At 54.2% G+C, this 15,075-nt stretch overlaps 3 protein-coding genes across 7 annotated transcripts; 2 read left to right on the forward strand and 1 right to left on the reverse strand.

Annotated features, from left to right (window-relative positions):
* Window positions 1-623: 623 nt before the first annotated feature.
* Window positions 624-1,474, forward strand: TMEM262 (transmembrane protein 262). 2 transcript variants are annotated; one of them, XM_003341898.4, is made up of 3 exons: window positions 624-937; window positions 1,064-1,163; window positions 1,313-1,474. In XM_003341898.4, exons 1-3 carry the CDS (start codon window positions 764-766, stop codon window positions 1,387-1,389), a joined length of 351 nt encoding a protein of 116 aa, XP_003341946.1. In that variant the 5' UTR covers window positions 624-763; the 3' UTR covers window positions 1,390-1,474. The 2 variants fall into 2 exon arrangements, with proteins under 2 accessions (XP_003341946.1, XP_056657360.1); XM_056801382.1 differs by having other exon boundaries at window positions 624-1,163.
* On the reverse strand, window positions 1,447-5,658 carry ZFPL1 (zinc finger protein like 1). Of its 3 annotated transcripts, none has more exons than XM_056801379.1 (8): window positions 5,529-5,658; window positions 5,190-5,309; window positions 4,377-4,488; window positions 3,227-3,420; window positions 3,031-3,100; window positions 2,686-2,943; window positions 2,244-2,379; window positions 1,447-1,980 (listed from the first exon to the last, which is right to left on the reverse strand). In XM_056801379.1, exons 2-8 carry the CDS (start codon window positions 5,289-5,291, stop codon window positions 1,794-1,796), a joined length of 1,059 nt encoding a protein of 352 aa, XP_056657357.1. In that variant the 5' UTR covers window positions 5,292-5,309; window positions 5,529-5,658; the 3' UTR covers window positions 1,447-1,793. The 3 variants fall into 3 exon arrangements, with proteins under 3 accessions (XP_056657357.1, XP_056657358.1, XP_056657359.1); XM_056801380.1 differs by having other exon boundaries at window positions 5,468-5,594; XM_056801381.1 differs by lacking the exon at window positions 5,529-5,658 and adding an exon at window positions 5,445-5,499.
* A 35-nt stretch (window positions 5,659-5,693) lies between these two features.
* On the forward strand, window positions 5,694-12,309 carry CDCA5 (cell division cycle associated 5). 2 transcript variants are annotated; one of them, XM_007502705.3, is made up of 9 exons: window positions 5,694-5,909; window positions 6,012-6,100; window positions 6,363-6,428; window positions 6,547-6,609; window positions 6,694-6,756; window positions 7,079-7,141; window positions 7,235-7,294; window positions 9,126-9,572; window positions 11,713-12,309. In XM_007502705.3, exons 1-9 carry the CDS (start codon window positions 5,840-5,842, stop codon window positions 11,791-11,793), a joined length of 1,002 nt encoding a protein of 333 aa, XP_007502767.2. In that variant the 5' UTR covers window positions 5,694-5,839; the 3' UTR covers window positions 11,794-12,309. The 2 variants fall into 2 exon arrangements, with proteins under 2 accessions (XP_007502767.2, XP_007502768.2); XM_007502706.3 differs by lacking the exon at window positions 6,694-6,756.
* Window positions 12,310-15,075: the final 2,766 nt, after the last annotated feature.

Here is a 15,075-nt window from a genome sequence, read left to right on the forward strand (position 1 = left end):
GGAGAGAACCCCCTTCTCAAAGCGGGGTTCAGGGGAGACAGCAGATGTAACAGGTTGGCTCAGAGATAGGAAAGGGAGTTTGGAGATTCTTCCCTCTTTTATCTTTTTTTAATACACTTCACAGTACACACACATTCAGGTCACACTTATCTACTCCCCCATTTCTTCGTGGAATGACTGCCTCCACTGTGAACTGTTTTGAAGGTCCAAGACAGGGGTCTTCTCCTCCAGCAAGCCCCTCCTGATCTCCACTGCTCTTTTGCTGGGGAGAGGGGGGGGCAGGGCTCCTGTTTCCCACAGAGTTGTACCTGGCTCCCCTATGTCCCTCTCTCGATCCTGACACATCACTCATTCATGCAAATGTGTCACCCACTCTCCCACCTGGATTTCCCCCAAAGATGATGACTCAGACACGTTCAGCCTGGGGCTCCCCACCCCAAGCTCAGGGTCTACATCCTTAATCTGTTGGTTGAACCACATCAGGTAACTGGGCCCCTCTTCTGGCTTCTTACAGGAACTCTAGGCATCCCTTTGAAGCCACACAGGTGTCTGTGGCTGCACACATCTCCCTTTGTTGGGGCAACCTTCCCAACCATGACATGGCAGCATCTCTTCAGGAAGGGCCCTATGGTTCCTTCCAATTGTCTCTAAATTCTAGAACCCTCTGGCCATTCCGAGCCACAGTGGCTCCTCCTCCCATGTTCTAAAGCTGTCAGTGAGAGGGAAGGTCTGTGGTCTGGTTTAAGGCTTTGGCTCTGCTGCCATGCGCTATCGGGACAGAATCATGGTGCTCCTCTTCCCACCGGGGGTGGTGCTGACTTTGGCAGCGATGCTCCTCTTCATCCTCCATGTGAGCGTATTCGCCAATGACGTGCATCACTTCTGTATCACCCGCCAATTCAACTACATGAGCTTCAATAGCACCATTATCCTGCTGGTGAGCTGGTTAGGGCACATGGGCCCAGAGGAGGTGGGCAGGGATGGGGAAGAGGGAGGGGTGGCAAGGGAAAGCCTACTGGGGGGCAGGGGAGGGCCCTTTCTTTCCATGGCATGGGGGCTCCAGTTCTCACAGGTGATGAGTATCTGGTGGGCCTCAATGGGGTCACTCTTCGCGGAGATGATCGAGGACAAGATTCTAAGATGCTTTGCCCTGACCATCCTGAGTAAGTGTGGGAAGTATGTGGGGTTGGACGGGAGAGAAGGGAGCACCCATGCTGGGAAGGGCCCAAAATGAGAGAACACGACTCATTATTCCGGAGCTCCAGGAGGAGCAGGGGAGGCTGGGGACCATCACCAGTCCCTCTCGCCACAGTCCTCAACACAGCCATGTTTATCAACCGCGTCACCTTGGAGTTCCTCACCATCAACTACCGGGAGGAGAAGCACTAAAAGGCTGATGAGGGGCAGGTTCAAGACCCCAGCAGGAAGGAAAGGCCTGGGCTTGGCTATGATAAAGTCTGTTGTTTATTTTCAATGCCACAGTTTTTCCTGAGGGAGAGGGAGTATGGAGGGGAAGTGGGTAGGGGTGGGCTGGTGTTCCAGGGATCCTCCCAGGGAAAAGCAGGTCAGGGGGGACAGAACTTAGCCCCAAGTGAACTTGTGACCTGAGTGGCAGCAAGAGCCAAAGGGACCTTGTCTTCTCGATCTAGTGGGGCTTTAGTGTCTCAAGAGACTGGAGTGGAGAGAAGTGAACAGGGGAGTCATTCTAGGGGATGAGACAGCACCCTCTCTGCCCTCCACTGGCCTTGACTCTCCTCCCAGCTAGGTGTGAAAAAGGAGGAGAGGGATGGGACTCAAGCTGGGCCCACTCGGATATGAGGGTTCATGAGAGGGTCTAGATTAGGATCACTGTCAGCCGCAGCCCGGCCCAAGCGGGACATGAGAATCAAGAGGGCCAGAAAACCCAGGGCTCCCAGTAGAACTAGTAGCCCAGCCCTCTGCAGCAGGGACAAGGGTCGTTTTCGGGACCCTGCCCGGTTCCTGAGGGAGAGAAGCTGAGTCAGGGTCTATCCTCACTGGGGCAAGCCCCACCCCATTTAATGTCTGCCAGTTTCAATCCAACCCCATCCAGCCTCTCTCTCCTTCCCATAAGGTCTGGGAAACCTATCTACTCTCCTAATGCCCACCTCCCTCTGGGCCATACTGCCTCCCCTCCAACCTAACTCCCCAACACATCTTCTCCTTTCTGCTGTCTAAGGAGCATTGCTAAGTCTCTCTCCTGGCCACCCATCCTCCCTTAATACCTTAGTATCTGGGCCAACCAACCCAGAGCAGGCCTCCGGCGGTATTTGTCATCATCAGAGTCACTGTGGGGGATGGGAAGCCGATCCCCTTCCTGAACCCCCTCCCGGGTGTCGTAGACTTTTCGAGGAGCAGAGGCTATCATTAGGGACCAGAGAGAAGAGTGTGAGAGAGGGCAATTTCCTCTGGCTACTTTATCCTTTCCTGGTACCAAAAAGAAGCATCAAGCCAGCAAGCAGGGCCCAGCCCAGCCCTAGAAGCAGGAGATATGGCTGTCCTCCCCTCTTGTCCCTGCTCCATCCCAACCACTATCAGGATGATGGGAAGATAACATATTTGCCCCTCCCACCTTGTTCCAGTCTATGTCTTCAAACAGACTAGTAGGTTATAATGGAGACCCTCTAGTTCTGATGCCTTCCCCTGGATCCTGCCCCCAGTCCTCACCTGGCAAGGGCTCAGGGCCACCCATGTGGATTATGGCGTGCTTCTCGTGCACCTCGATCGTCCCGTGCACCTCATGCTTCTCATGCTTCTCAGACTTCTCATGCTTCTCAGACTTCTCAACCTTGGCAGGCTTGGCAGGCTTGGCAGGCTTGGCAGGCTTGGTAGGGGAAGGAGGGGGCTTGGGGGATGTGCTGTAGAAGGATGGTTCGTCTTCGTCATTGCAGGTGGATTGCTCTGCTATCACTAAGGGGCTTCTTGCTGAAGACAAGAGAAAACCATGAGGAGGGGAATCAAATAAACTTGGGGCCCGTGAGTGGGGTATAGATAGATGGCAGTGTCACTCACTATTGAAGTTGGACCAATTAGAGAAGCCAGAAGTCTCAAGGGCCTGAGAGGTTGGGGTCACTTCATCAATCTGGAAAAAGAAGCCCAGAGATCGTTATGCATAAATCATCTAACCCTGGGCCATGGATCTGATCTTTGTGGCAGTTCTTGGGCCCTTCTGTGCCTTTCTTAACCCCAGCTGCTCCATATCTCTTACCAGTGGAAGGCCCAGCCCAGCTCGGGCCCAGTTGACAGTTGACAGCTTCTTCCTCAAGGCAATCGCCACAGGGCCTGCAAGGTTGGCAGGGGGAAAGATGGGGCCACTACAGCTAGGGCATTGGTAACCGGCAGGTGCTGTATTTCGAGGCAGCTGGGCAGCTCGTTCATTAAGGCATGACCAATGGAATAGATCTTCCAGGCAGCAATGGTGTGGGAAAGGAAGGAAAAAATATATTCACGTCATCTTCCTCACCCTTTCCATTTATCTCCCTAATACTCATTTTTTCGTCTTTCCCAAGTCTTGGCAAAACTTGAGAGCAATCCACTTCTAAACCATGCCCACTGCTTCCCTCAAACTTGAGAAACTTTAAGACTCCCCAACCCAGGGAACTTACCTATATAGGACCAGAGAGTTAAGAGAACCTGTTAAATTACCTTGAATTCTTGGGGGTTATCTAAATAAATAGCTGAGCAGTGACATCAGAAAACACATTACTTCTAATTTGGTACTTTTACAATTTCTGAACTCTCTAAAAGCCCAATTCAAATGCTTCTTCCTTCATGAAGCTTTCCCTAATTCCCTAACAGGTAAAGGCCCTCCTGGGTTTCTCTCATAGTCCTCTGCTATTATGAGAGGCAGAACAGTATAATGGGCATAAAAATACATGGTCAGAAAGACTTCAGAATTTAATTCTGCCTCAGTCACTAATGAACTAAGTGATATTGGAATGGTCATTGTACCTGTTTTCTCATCTCCAAAATGGGAAGATACTTCCTGGACTGACCCTACAAACTTATATGATGCAAAAGAAGTTAAAATATAAAATGCCTTCTAAGACTAGAAGCTCTATGTTGTCATCAACTGATAAATCACAAGGGAAAGAGAGGTGGATGGAATGTGTGTATAAGGTCACTCACTTTCCCAATGCAGGTAGGCACCTTCTTACAGCTTAGTCCGAGAGGGCTGTCCGGAGAACCAAGGGCCTAAGAGACCTGCCTTGGGTAACCAGCATGGCTCTAACAAAGGAAGGACTATGGTCCTCAGTCTTTCTGTATGGCTCTCTCTCTACTCTCTTCTGCTGCTGCCTGTTACAAACCTGACTCTAAAAGTTCAGTTTCATGCTCAGAAATCCAAGTTCTGGGCTCACCATAGCAGACAAGGCGGATGGTCTCGCTTGAGGAAAGGAGGGTGCAGCAAAGAAGGCAATTAGGGTTGTAGTCACTGTCCTGGAGCCACTGCAGGTAAGACTGGACAATGCACTGAGAAGGGGAGGCAGAACAGACGAAGGAAGTCAGAGCAGGGAAGGGGAGGATCCCCCTCCTGCAGGGTGTCAACATGGAATCTAGAAACCCCAAACTTGCAGCCTAGTAAGATCTGATGAACCCCAAGTTTCAGGACTAGCTTGTAAGTTGGAGACCCCAAAGCTTGTACTTGTTCCCTGTTACTCTGAGAATCCACCCTGAAGGGAATCTCAGCCTAGCAGTTTTAGACTGAATGATGGTTTTAGCCTGCCTCTTTTGCACAGTAGGCAGCGTCAGTCTTGAAAAATGAAGGTCCTGAGTTCAATCCTCAGAAGGAGGGTGTGATATACTGGGAGAGGCTTCTGGAGACATAGAGTCACTCGGCTTGGGCTTAGTCCCCACCTGAAGTGGACTGTTCTTTCTCTTGGGGTCTATTATTCAGTCTAAAACTGCTGGCCTGAGATTCCCTTCAAGGTGGATTCTCAGAGTAACAGGGAACAAGTACAGACTTTGGGTCTTCAACTTACAAGCTAGTCCTGAAACTTGGGGTTCATCAGATCTTACTAGGCTACAAGTTTGGGGTTTCTAGATTCCATGTTGACAAAGGTCAGGTTCAATTCAGGCCTCCACAAGACGGAGCCCCCAGTCTCAGCACCCCCAGCCCAACCTCTTCCCACAGCCCTCCCCAGCTTCATCCCAGGCTCCGCCCCCGCGCCCACCTTGGCGTGGTTGGCCACCAGGCAGTGCTCGCACACGTTGACCCGGTGCTCGAAGCAGAACAGGTTGGTCACCTTCCTCTTGGGGCACTTACAGAGCCCCATGGTCTCCCGGGGGTGGCCCTGGGCAGAGAGGCAAGGGGAGAGTCATCTGGGGGTGGGGCTCCCGCCCCCGGGACAGGTAAGAACCCCGCCCACCCAGGCCCCGCCCCCTCACAGACCCACTCCTCCCCCCCCTCCGACCCGACACAGACAGACCCCAGGCCCCGGGACAGCTCTACCCGAGAGGGCCCCCGCGCACGGGGTCGTAAGGTCGGGCCGGACGACGGGGGCCGCGCTCACCGGGAGCCGTCGCTTCACCCCCTCCGACGGCTCCTGTTACTCCTTTTTTCTGCCACGTCTCTTCCGGGTGTGTCGCGCCCTGATGACGTAGCCACGCCTGCACGCCCCTCCGCAGCCTAAACGCCCCCCCCACACACACACTACGATGCTCGAGCGTGGATTGCGTGGAAAAGGGGCGGAGCCGGATTCAACGACCCAGCCCCTCCTCTCAGGCTTTTCCGGTTGCGTCACTTCCTGTTTGGCGGGTTTTTCGAACCTTCCGCGCTCACCGGGGCCGAGGGCGGGCTCCTGTGGTGCCCGAGTGGCTCGACATGTCGGCAAGACGGAGCCGGAGTCGCTCCGGGGCTGCGGAGGAGAGGGGCAGCGGAGCGAGGCTCTCGGGTGAGCGAAGGAGAGAGGAAACGGGTGGCAGCCGCGTAAGGGAGAGGGAACAAGACGCCCACCTAGGCCAGGGGCTTTCATTCCGCACCCCTTCCTTCGCAGATCTCGCGTCCCCGCCCCCGCCTACTCCGGAACCCGTGCTGCGGAGGTCCCTGAGGAAATCTGTATCCTCGGCCGAAGCGCCTCCCAAGGTGAGCTCCCACTCCCCAGTCTGCCCTACACTCCTATCCCCGTCTCCCCCCACATCTGCCAGCACTGCCACCCGGCCCCTTCCAGACTCTCTTCCCCCTTAGCTCTCCCTTCCTCCAGTTCCTTCTCACCCCCCCTTAGCTCATCCCGCCTGACTCTTCTCTCCTCCAGTTCCCCATCATCTCTCTCCCCTTTAGCCCCTGCCCCCAGGCTCCTCCTGAGCCTCCCATGACCCCTTTCCCCACTGACCCCTTTGCTTTCCAGCTGTCTACTCCAGCCCCCAGAAAAGCCATCACCCTGAAGAAGATTGTACCACCCGGATCTGCCGAGGTGAGCTGAGCTGAGCCACAAGCATTATCCTGGCTCATTTTTCATTTTCCTGGTTTTTCTGGGCACTGAGCCTGGCGCCTCCTCCCTACTTTCCACTTATCACTTGACTTCTTTCTAGACATCCACCCCAACCTTCAGGAAAACCATCACCCTGAAAAAGATCGTGCCCCAGACCCCTGAGGTGAGCCTTGTTTTCTCTTTTCCTCTTGCCTTGTGCCCTTCCACCCAGCTCATCAGAAACATGCCAGATTCTCCTTTTTCTCAGGCTGCCCTCTCTTTAGGCAGAAAGCCCACCACAGGGAAGAAGCACTGGGTGGGGACCCCTGAGGTGAGCCCTACTTCTATGGTTCTCCCATTCTTCCTAACTGTGTGATCCCAGACAATTCACTTAATTTTTGCTTGCCTCAATTTTCTCCTCTGCAAAATAGGCATAATCACAGTACTTATGTCCAAATGGTGCATTAAGGGTAAAATGATGTTCTCTTTACAAGGAATTTTGTAAGTCTTAGATGCTCCTTATTATATGTAACCCAAATAAAAAATTTTATTGTGACATGGTAGGTGCTGGAAAGTAGGTGTTCCAAAGAGCAGAGAAGAGCTCTTGCTTTCATCTAGTTTCCATTTAATATTAGCTCTGTTCATCATTCCAGGCCACTCCTCCTGCAGCCCAAAGAGCTGCCACCTTAAAGGAGAATGTGGACCAGACCCCAGAGGTGAGCCACAACTCTCCCATCTCCTCCTCTTTTATGTAGCTATGACCAGCTTCAAACCTGTCTCCCTCAACCATTCTCATCTCTCTATTACAGACCCCCACCTCCAGGGGCAGGAAATCTGCAGCCAAGAAGAATGTGGCCCAGACCAGAGAGGTGAGAGTTGGGGAGAGAGATCTGGGTTCTAAGAGAGAAACTGGATCTGGGAAAAGTAACAGATTTACCGCTTGGGTCTGTTTCCTTTATACCTCAGAGGTGGTCAAGGGGCAGTGTCACCCAAATTCTGCACCTGTCTATTATGTTGCAGGACTCCTGTCTGTTCCCTAAACTTCCCTTGGGCTCTCCTGCCTCCATGCTCCCCTTCCCAGAATTCTATGAATGGGGTGCCCCCTCTCCCATTATATTTAAAGTTTCTCACAAAAGTCACCTATTCCAGGAAGACTTCTCTGATGTTTGGTCAGAATGGCCCCTACCTGATTTTGTCTTGCGTTTTGTCTGAACTTCTTAGTAGTTTTTGTGCCAGGTTCTGCTATTCATCACTGCTTTTGTGTCTTGTCCCTGATAGTCTGGGAGCTATGTAAGGAGAGGGGTCCATCCTACATGCCAGGCCAAGCATCCTGCACAGATTCTCACTGAGGGCTCTCCTGACTGGACAAAAGGGAATCAGGGAGGGCTATCTGAAAGGCAATTCTCAATTTAACTCAGTAAACATTTGTTAAGCTCTACTCTATGCTTTCCCTGAGGGCACACAGCTGGGCCCTTCCCCCCAAAGAGCTTCTAGCCAAGTGGCCAAGGAGTGGTTCATGAAGGAATAGAGACATTTGGCAGATTGCTATGAGAAATTTGAAGGCAAGAGAAATCATTTCCCACTGGGAAGACATGCTGAGAAGGCTGCTTAGAGAAAGGGCTTGGGCTTTGCAGGAGGAGGGACTTCCCAGTGAAGCAGAAGTGGTCTACACATGAAGTTGCATAGGCTGAGAACAGAAATGGAGAGTTGTCCAGTTGGCCTAGATGATGGTCTGCCTGGAGGGAAACAGTAGGAAATGATAGGCAGGTTGGAGGTAGGTAGCAAAAAGCTCGAGTTCCATGACTGAGTATGTTATTTGGTAAACAACAGGGAAGAAACGAAGGTTTGGTAACAGACTGATAGAATCAGGGAAGCCTCAAAAGCTTGGAGCTCAGCCAGGCTAGCCCCTCTCCTGCTTCTTCCTTTGCAGCATCCTCTCCTGCTCATTTCCTTATAACATGTGTCCTGTCCCCATATAGAGGTAGGAGCTTGGGACTGGGAGGGAGAGACTTTGTAGACCTAGTACAAAGGGGGGGACATAGCTCATCCCCATCGCCTTGCTCAGTAAGCTCTGGTGGCATCCTGTTACTGCCAGGACCAACAATTAGCTCTTCTGCTGGGCATCCCTGGCCTCTGTACCTTCCTAGCTTTCTTACACTTGGCTATACCACATGCTTTGCAGTCTGACCCCATCTTCAAACTCTGTGGCCTTGCCCTGGCTCTCCTCAGTTCTGCCTCTTGGCTTCCTTCAAGTCAGCTTGGTTATTACCTGCCCTAGGCCTTTCCCCATCTCCCCCATTGCTAGCATCTGCCCTATGAGATGACCATCTGTTTATTCTCTATATCTTGTATGGACATGAGCCTTGGCCTTGGAAACTGGGAGAGTGGTGGCATCAGAAAGGGAAATGGCAGAGGGGGCATTTAGACCTGTCACATGTTTGGTAGCAGCAGCACATTCGGGCAGAGATGGCCTGCAGACATCAGGCAGTAGGAGGCAGGGGATGTAGGGCTTGTCTGGTGGTGTCATCTGGGCATGTCGGGGAAGAACTAGGTGTCAGATAGAGGATGAGGGGTGAGTAATAGAGACAGGGAGTGGCCTGAGTGTAGAATGGGACGACTGGAGCTGCCATCAGGAGGGAGAGGAAGGGCTACTGTCTGGAGACTCACTCCCACTCTTTTGTCTTTGACTTCCCTCTACAGATTACACGTTTGGAGAAGGAGAATTCTCTACAAGAAAGTGCCTCCCACAATAAAGGCAGCTCTCCTCTTACTCCAGCCCCAGCTCAGGAAGTAACTACCACTGTGCTAGGCCCCCTAAACCCCAATACCTTCATCGGACCAGAGTTCATGGATGCCAGGGATCTGGAGATGTCCAGGAAAGTTCGGCGCTCTTACAGCCGCCTAGACGACCTAGGCTTGGGATCCGGCTCCACCTCAACACCTAACTGCCACCGCCGCCGGTCTTTCTTTGGCTTTGAACGGCTACTCTCAGGGGAGGAGCTGGAAAATGTCTCTCCTGTAGTGGAGAAGACCTTGACAACCCAAACATTGGTCCCCTCTGCTGAGCCCTGGGGACCAGACTCTGCCCTCCCTGGCATCACCATAACCAAGGAGAAGCGTCGGAAGAGGAAGGTCCCTGAGATCTTGGTGAGTTGCTTGCTTCTCCCCAGTCCCCTCCACCCAAAAAGCTAAGCCTGACCAGGAATCGGGCCCACACTGAGTGGTTGTCAAGGCTTCTCACGAGGTGACTACTTCTAGGCAGCCCTGATCTCCGCCTTCTGTTGAGCTTGTGGCCATGCTTCCTCATTCCTTGGCTCCCTCTGGGCCTCTAAGTGACTGAGGTATGGAAGTGGCCATCAGATCTCCACTCTTCCTTTCATGAGGTCTTAGTCCTCTCGCCATTCTGGACACCCTCCTGGAGATGGACTCCACTTCACCAGTGTCTTTTAAGCATAGTCCCCAGAACTGCTCTGACAGGGTGGAGGACGGCAGGAATCTCTTCTCCCCTCCTCCTGGCTATCCTCCCTCTGCTGACTGACCAGGAGCTCCTCATTCACCAAACCCCCAGATCTGTACTTAAGCCTAGTGACCTCTAGCCAAGTTCTGATGTTTCTTTGGGTAAAATTCATCTTCTGCAGCCTCTGCAAACCTCCTTTCTGTCAGCCACCAGATTAGCTATTGCTCCTGTTGTCACATCTTTGCATCTGCCATCTTAGCCTTCATCCAAATTGTTCATAAAGACGTTGCCTAGAGAAGACCGTGACAGATGCCTGGGCCCTTGTTTGTCATCCCAGTCTTGTCTAGCAACTGACCTTTTGAGGACAACTCTTGGACAACCCGCCTTCCTACCATGGAGACGGCCTCCACAACCCAAGCAACTCAGACAGCAGAGCATCAAAGACCCTGTCAAATGTTCGGCCAAAATCCCCGTGTTTTCTACCCAAGGCATTTCCCCGATCCTGCCAGTCTGGTCATTCTGTCAAGGAGGGTGAGGTTAACCTGGCATGGCCTGCCCTTGATGGAGCCATTCGGTGGGCTCTTGGTGATCACTGCTTCCCTTCCCCAATTCCCACAAAACATCCCTTTAATACTACACGAAGGTGGCAGGAAGTAGCTTGAGCTGTCTGGCCATGGTTCAAAATCTGTCCTTTTTGGACCTTCAGCTTCCTCTTTTCCCAAGACCCTGCTCCGTTCTCCTTTCTTCTCATCACGACCTTAGCAAAATTCCAGAGCTGCTTCCCACTGAGCCTTGCGCCTGAATTCTCTTAGGACAAAGGAAAGCATAAGAAAATCGAGTGCAACCCATTCTGTGACCTCCCGGGGGCGCAAGAGGAGGAAGACATGCATTTTGTCATCTCCCCATCACCCATCTGCACCATCTGGTCTGGTCCCTCCTCAGGCGTCTCAGGTGGCTTCAAGATCACCGTAAATGGGTTTCAATGAACTTTACCATCCTGGAGGTCGGGTTCTCTGTAAAGCCCAGCCCTCCCACCATCCCCTTTTGTCATCGTCTTGCCCACCCTACGCGCTAGCGCCATCCCTCCCTCCCTCTGGTTCTGGCAGCTCAGATCTAGCTCTAGGCTCTTCTTGTGGGATGCCACCCACCCCTGTGCTTGGAGGGCTTGCGTAGTCAGGGTCTTTCCTATTCCTGTCCTTTGGGAACCTCCACTAGTCTGTGCGCACTTGGGTCGCCCTCCGCGATCTTCCTCATTGGAATCGTGTATGACATCTGGCTTCTCTTTGACAATTCCTCACGTGTCTCGGGCTGACAGCCTGCTCCTTTTCTCAGAAATTGTGCAGCTTCTGGTGCACAAGTGTCTGGTATCAGAGGCTCTGGGTTCAAATCTTAACCTCTTGCTGTTGGCACAGGCCTCAGTGTTGTGTATAAGGAAGGAGGTTGGACGCTGAGGTACCTTCTGGCTCTGCTTCTCTGGTCCTGTGGGGACCCCTGCTATTCTGTTTGAGCTCAGGCCCAAGGAAGAGTCAGAAGGAGCCACCCTTCCTGCTTCTCCGGCTGGTCAGAATCAGACCCAGGAGAGCAGGCCAGGCAGACCTTCCCCAGACTCGCCCTCCCTCCCAGTTTGTGACTGCCACAAAAGTGATGCCGTCTCCCAGCCAAACCCGCTGCATCTTGGCGAACCTCCTTGTCCAGCTCTTGAGGAGGCCCCAGGGCAGCCACTCTGGCCCAGCGGGGCCCCAAGGCCAGCCTGAGGGGGGAGGTTGGCTTGGGTGGCCCAGGTGGGTGTCCCCTTTCCTGCTCACCCATCCCTTCCTCTCTTCCCTGCAGAAGTCAGAGCTGGACGAATGGGCTGCTGCCATGAACGCCCAGTTTGAGGCCGCTGAGAAGTTCGATCTCCTGGTGGAGTGAGATAGATGAGAGGAGATCTCCCAAAGCACTGGACTGCCCCCTCCCTGAATATAGTTTGGCCTCCTCCCCCCTCTGCTAGGAGCCTGGACTGGCGGTGGTGGTTTGCCCCTCGGCCGCCTTGGCTCTCTGTGCCCCTTGGACTTGCCTTATGGCATGGAGCAGGAATATGAGCCTCATTCCTCCCCCCACTGCTGGGGCCTGTCCACTGCTTGGGAACCTGGTTCCACAGCACCCTTGGGATCATCAGAACACCCCAAGTTCAGCTTGGGGGCTACCGAGAGCCTCTCTTCCAGTTTGTCTGTCTCAGCATGATGGGGGGCTTCACGGCAGCCTGCGTCCCAGCTGGCCAACCCTTGGGACTGATGTGTGAAGAGAGGGAGGGCCCGTGGCTGCAGGCCCCCTCCCCTCTACCTGTGGATCCTGGGGGATCAGCCTCCTTTGGACCATCCAGATGTACATTGTGTAGCTTTTGTTTCCTGTTAAGTGTTCTCTAATTACATTTTAATCTGCCTTGTACACCTGTTGTGAGTTCTGGGGGGAGCTGAGGGAGCCCCCTGGCAGACGCCTGCTTCCCCCGAAGGATCAGTCTTAAGGCCACCTGATGGGCACCTTCACCCACAGGTCTGAGGGACCCGGAGCCTGGAGAGGAGGCAGCCATCAGGTATCTGGGAGGGCCTCCCGGGCCCCCACAGGGGCCTGCTGTGGTCCCTGAGGAGCCCCTCTGCCCCCCTCTGGTGGAGAGTTCCTGGAGGGGGCAGGAGACCCCGGGGAAGGTGGCCGGCTATTCTGGGGGGCTCCGTACAAAGCCCGGCTTGAGAGATGGCAGGCTTTTCTGAAGCCCCTACTGGGCGCAGGAGCCGCCCTGGCACGTTTCCCCCTCGGACCTCTGGAGCTGGGATGGGAACTCTGGCGGGGGCGGGATCGATTGGCGGTCAGGTGATGCCCCGCGGCTCTGGCCTCTGTTGGGGACTATCGATGCAGCTCCGGATGTCCTCTGCTGACCCCATTAGGGCTCTGCCTGCAGAGACGGAGGGAGGCTGGCCAGCGCCTGCACTCGCCATGAGCCGGAGGCTGGGGGCCTGGGCCGGGGGCTCCCCGGGGGTGGCGGAGGGGAAGCTGCAAGTCCTGGAGAAGTTCTTTCAGCCTGCCTGGGCTTGGGGGCGGGAGTCCCTGTGGAGCTCCCCTTCCTCCTCCCCGGGCTCCGCAGGCCCCCCCCCGGATTGGCGGCCGGGGTCCCGAGGAGAGGTTGAGGTTTTCGGCCTTCCTCGATGAGATAACCCAGAGGGTGCTGAGCCCTGCCCAGCTCCAGGCCCTAGGCTGGAGGGGGGCGCTGCACCACCCCGGGGGTGGAGGAGGACGGCGGAGAACAAAGCCCCCCGGCCAGGTAGGAGACAGGGAGGGGGCGGAGGGCTCCTGGGACCCTTGTTCCTGGGTGGCCTCCTCGGACCCCCAAGGCACCCCTGCCTTGTCTTTTAGCCCATCTCTCCAGAGGACCCGCTGTGGGAGCTGCTGACGCCCAGCGGGTAAGTGGAGGCGGCCGGCTCCGTCTCCCCTTGGCTCTGCCCCTCCACGACTTTACTGAGTGTCTCCCGTGGGCTGAGCCCCGTCCGGAATGGGGGGGGGGGGCGACCCAGGACTCCTTGAAGGCGCCGTCCTCAGGCCTCTAAGACCCGACAATGCAGGGCGACTTCTGAAGGGGAAGGGGAAATCAAGGAAGGCCTCCTAGAAGAGACGGCTTTGAACAGATGACTGCATAGGAAGCGCTAGGCTGACTAACGCCGACGGCCGCATCACCCACAATCTCCTTAATAACGAGCCCGACGAGCAGTTAATGAATTAGAGGCGATCCTGCCCAAGACCGAGCCGGGGGGCGCGGATGCATGTGGGGCGAACCATCTGCCTTCCATCGGCCCCCCTCATCTCCTCTCAGGGGCTCCGTAGACGGGGGAGACCCGGACCCCGCGCTCGCTCTGCAGCCCGTGTGGGAGGAGCTGCTGGCCCTAAAGGAGCAGTGCAGGAGGTAGGGCGGAGCTGGGAGAGACTGGGAGGGGGCGCCCTAGATCAAGGAATAAATTCTTTGCTGGGGCCTGCCTCTGCAAATACTGAGCAAATACCGGAGGCCCTGCTAGAGCATGGGGAAAGCCCTGAGTTCAAGTTCTGCCTCCAATATTTCAGCAGCTGTGGGGATGGGCAGCCCTCTTTTTAGCTCTAGGCCTTTTCGGTGTTTATTTTGTGTGAAGTAAGAGATTTGGGCGCCAAGCTCTCTTCCGGCTCTGAATCCTGGCATCCCTGCCTGGGCCTCAGTTTCTCCTTCTATAACTAGGGATAAAAATGGCCACGACTTCCCTTCTGGGGTCGTGAGAAAAGCTCCCATTTAGAAAGGAAACCCTCGAGAAATAGGAGCTCGGTCCTTGGCTCGTAGCCCCAGCTGTGGAGAGGCAAGCCAGGGCCAGCGGGGCCGCGAGGCTGCGAACGGCTCCTGCTTGGACCGCCCGGCATTCCCGGGGAAAACCCGCGGGCCAGAACCGGGAGGCGCGAGGCCGCGGGCCTGGCCGGGCCGGGCCGGTAGAAAAGGGCTGCTGCCTTTAAAAATGAAACTAGCCCCACGAGCCGCCGCCCAAACAGTTTATTCCAGCGAAGAAAGAATTCCGGCCCCAGCCGGGAGCCGGAGGACGCGGAACTAAGCCGCAGCGGAGGGAAAGCGACTACGCATTCGAGCATTTCCTTTCACAGTGAGGAGCGGGGGCTCTGGGTCACCAGACAGCTGTCACGTGGAAGAGGAGGCCGGGACTCGCGACAGGCGTGACGTCACTGGGCCTCCCCTTCCAGCCGCCTATTGGCTCCTAGGTCAGGACTGGCCTTGGGGTGAAGGGACTCGCCCAGGGCCTCTCAGCTAGGAAGGGTCTGAGGTCATCCCATCACTAGTCCCTGCTCTCCATCCACGGAGCCCCCAGCTGCCCCTAAGGCGAGGTTGTCTGCCTTTCAGGACACACTGCTCACAGGTTCCTTCCAGCTTTAAATAACAGCAAAGTAAAATCCCATTAACCCATTTCCCATTTAGGTAACAGTAAAAATATATATACAATATCCAATTAGGCAATATGAACTATATTAAAATATAAAATTAATTAATATGAAATCTATTAAAATATAAACATATAAAGTAATATAAAATCTATTAACATATTAATATATAAAATTAGGTCATATAAACTATATTAAAATATAAAATTAGGCAATATAAAATATATATGAAAAGATAAAATATATAAAATTAGATAA

This window comes from Monodelphis domestica, chromosome 6, assembly GCF_027887165.1.
Source record: "Monodelphis domestica isolate mMonDom1 chromosome 6, mMonDom1.pri, whole genome shotgun sequence".
NCBI classification, from domain to species: domain Eukaryota; kingdom Metazoa; phylum Chordata; class Mammalia; order Didelphimorphia; family Didelphidae; genus Monodelphis; species Monodelphis domestica.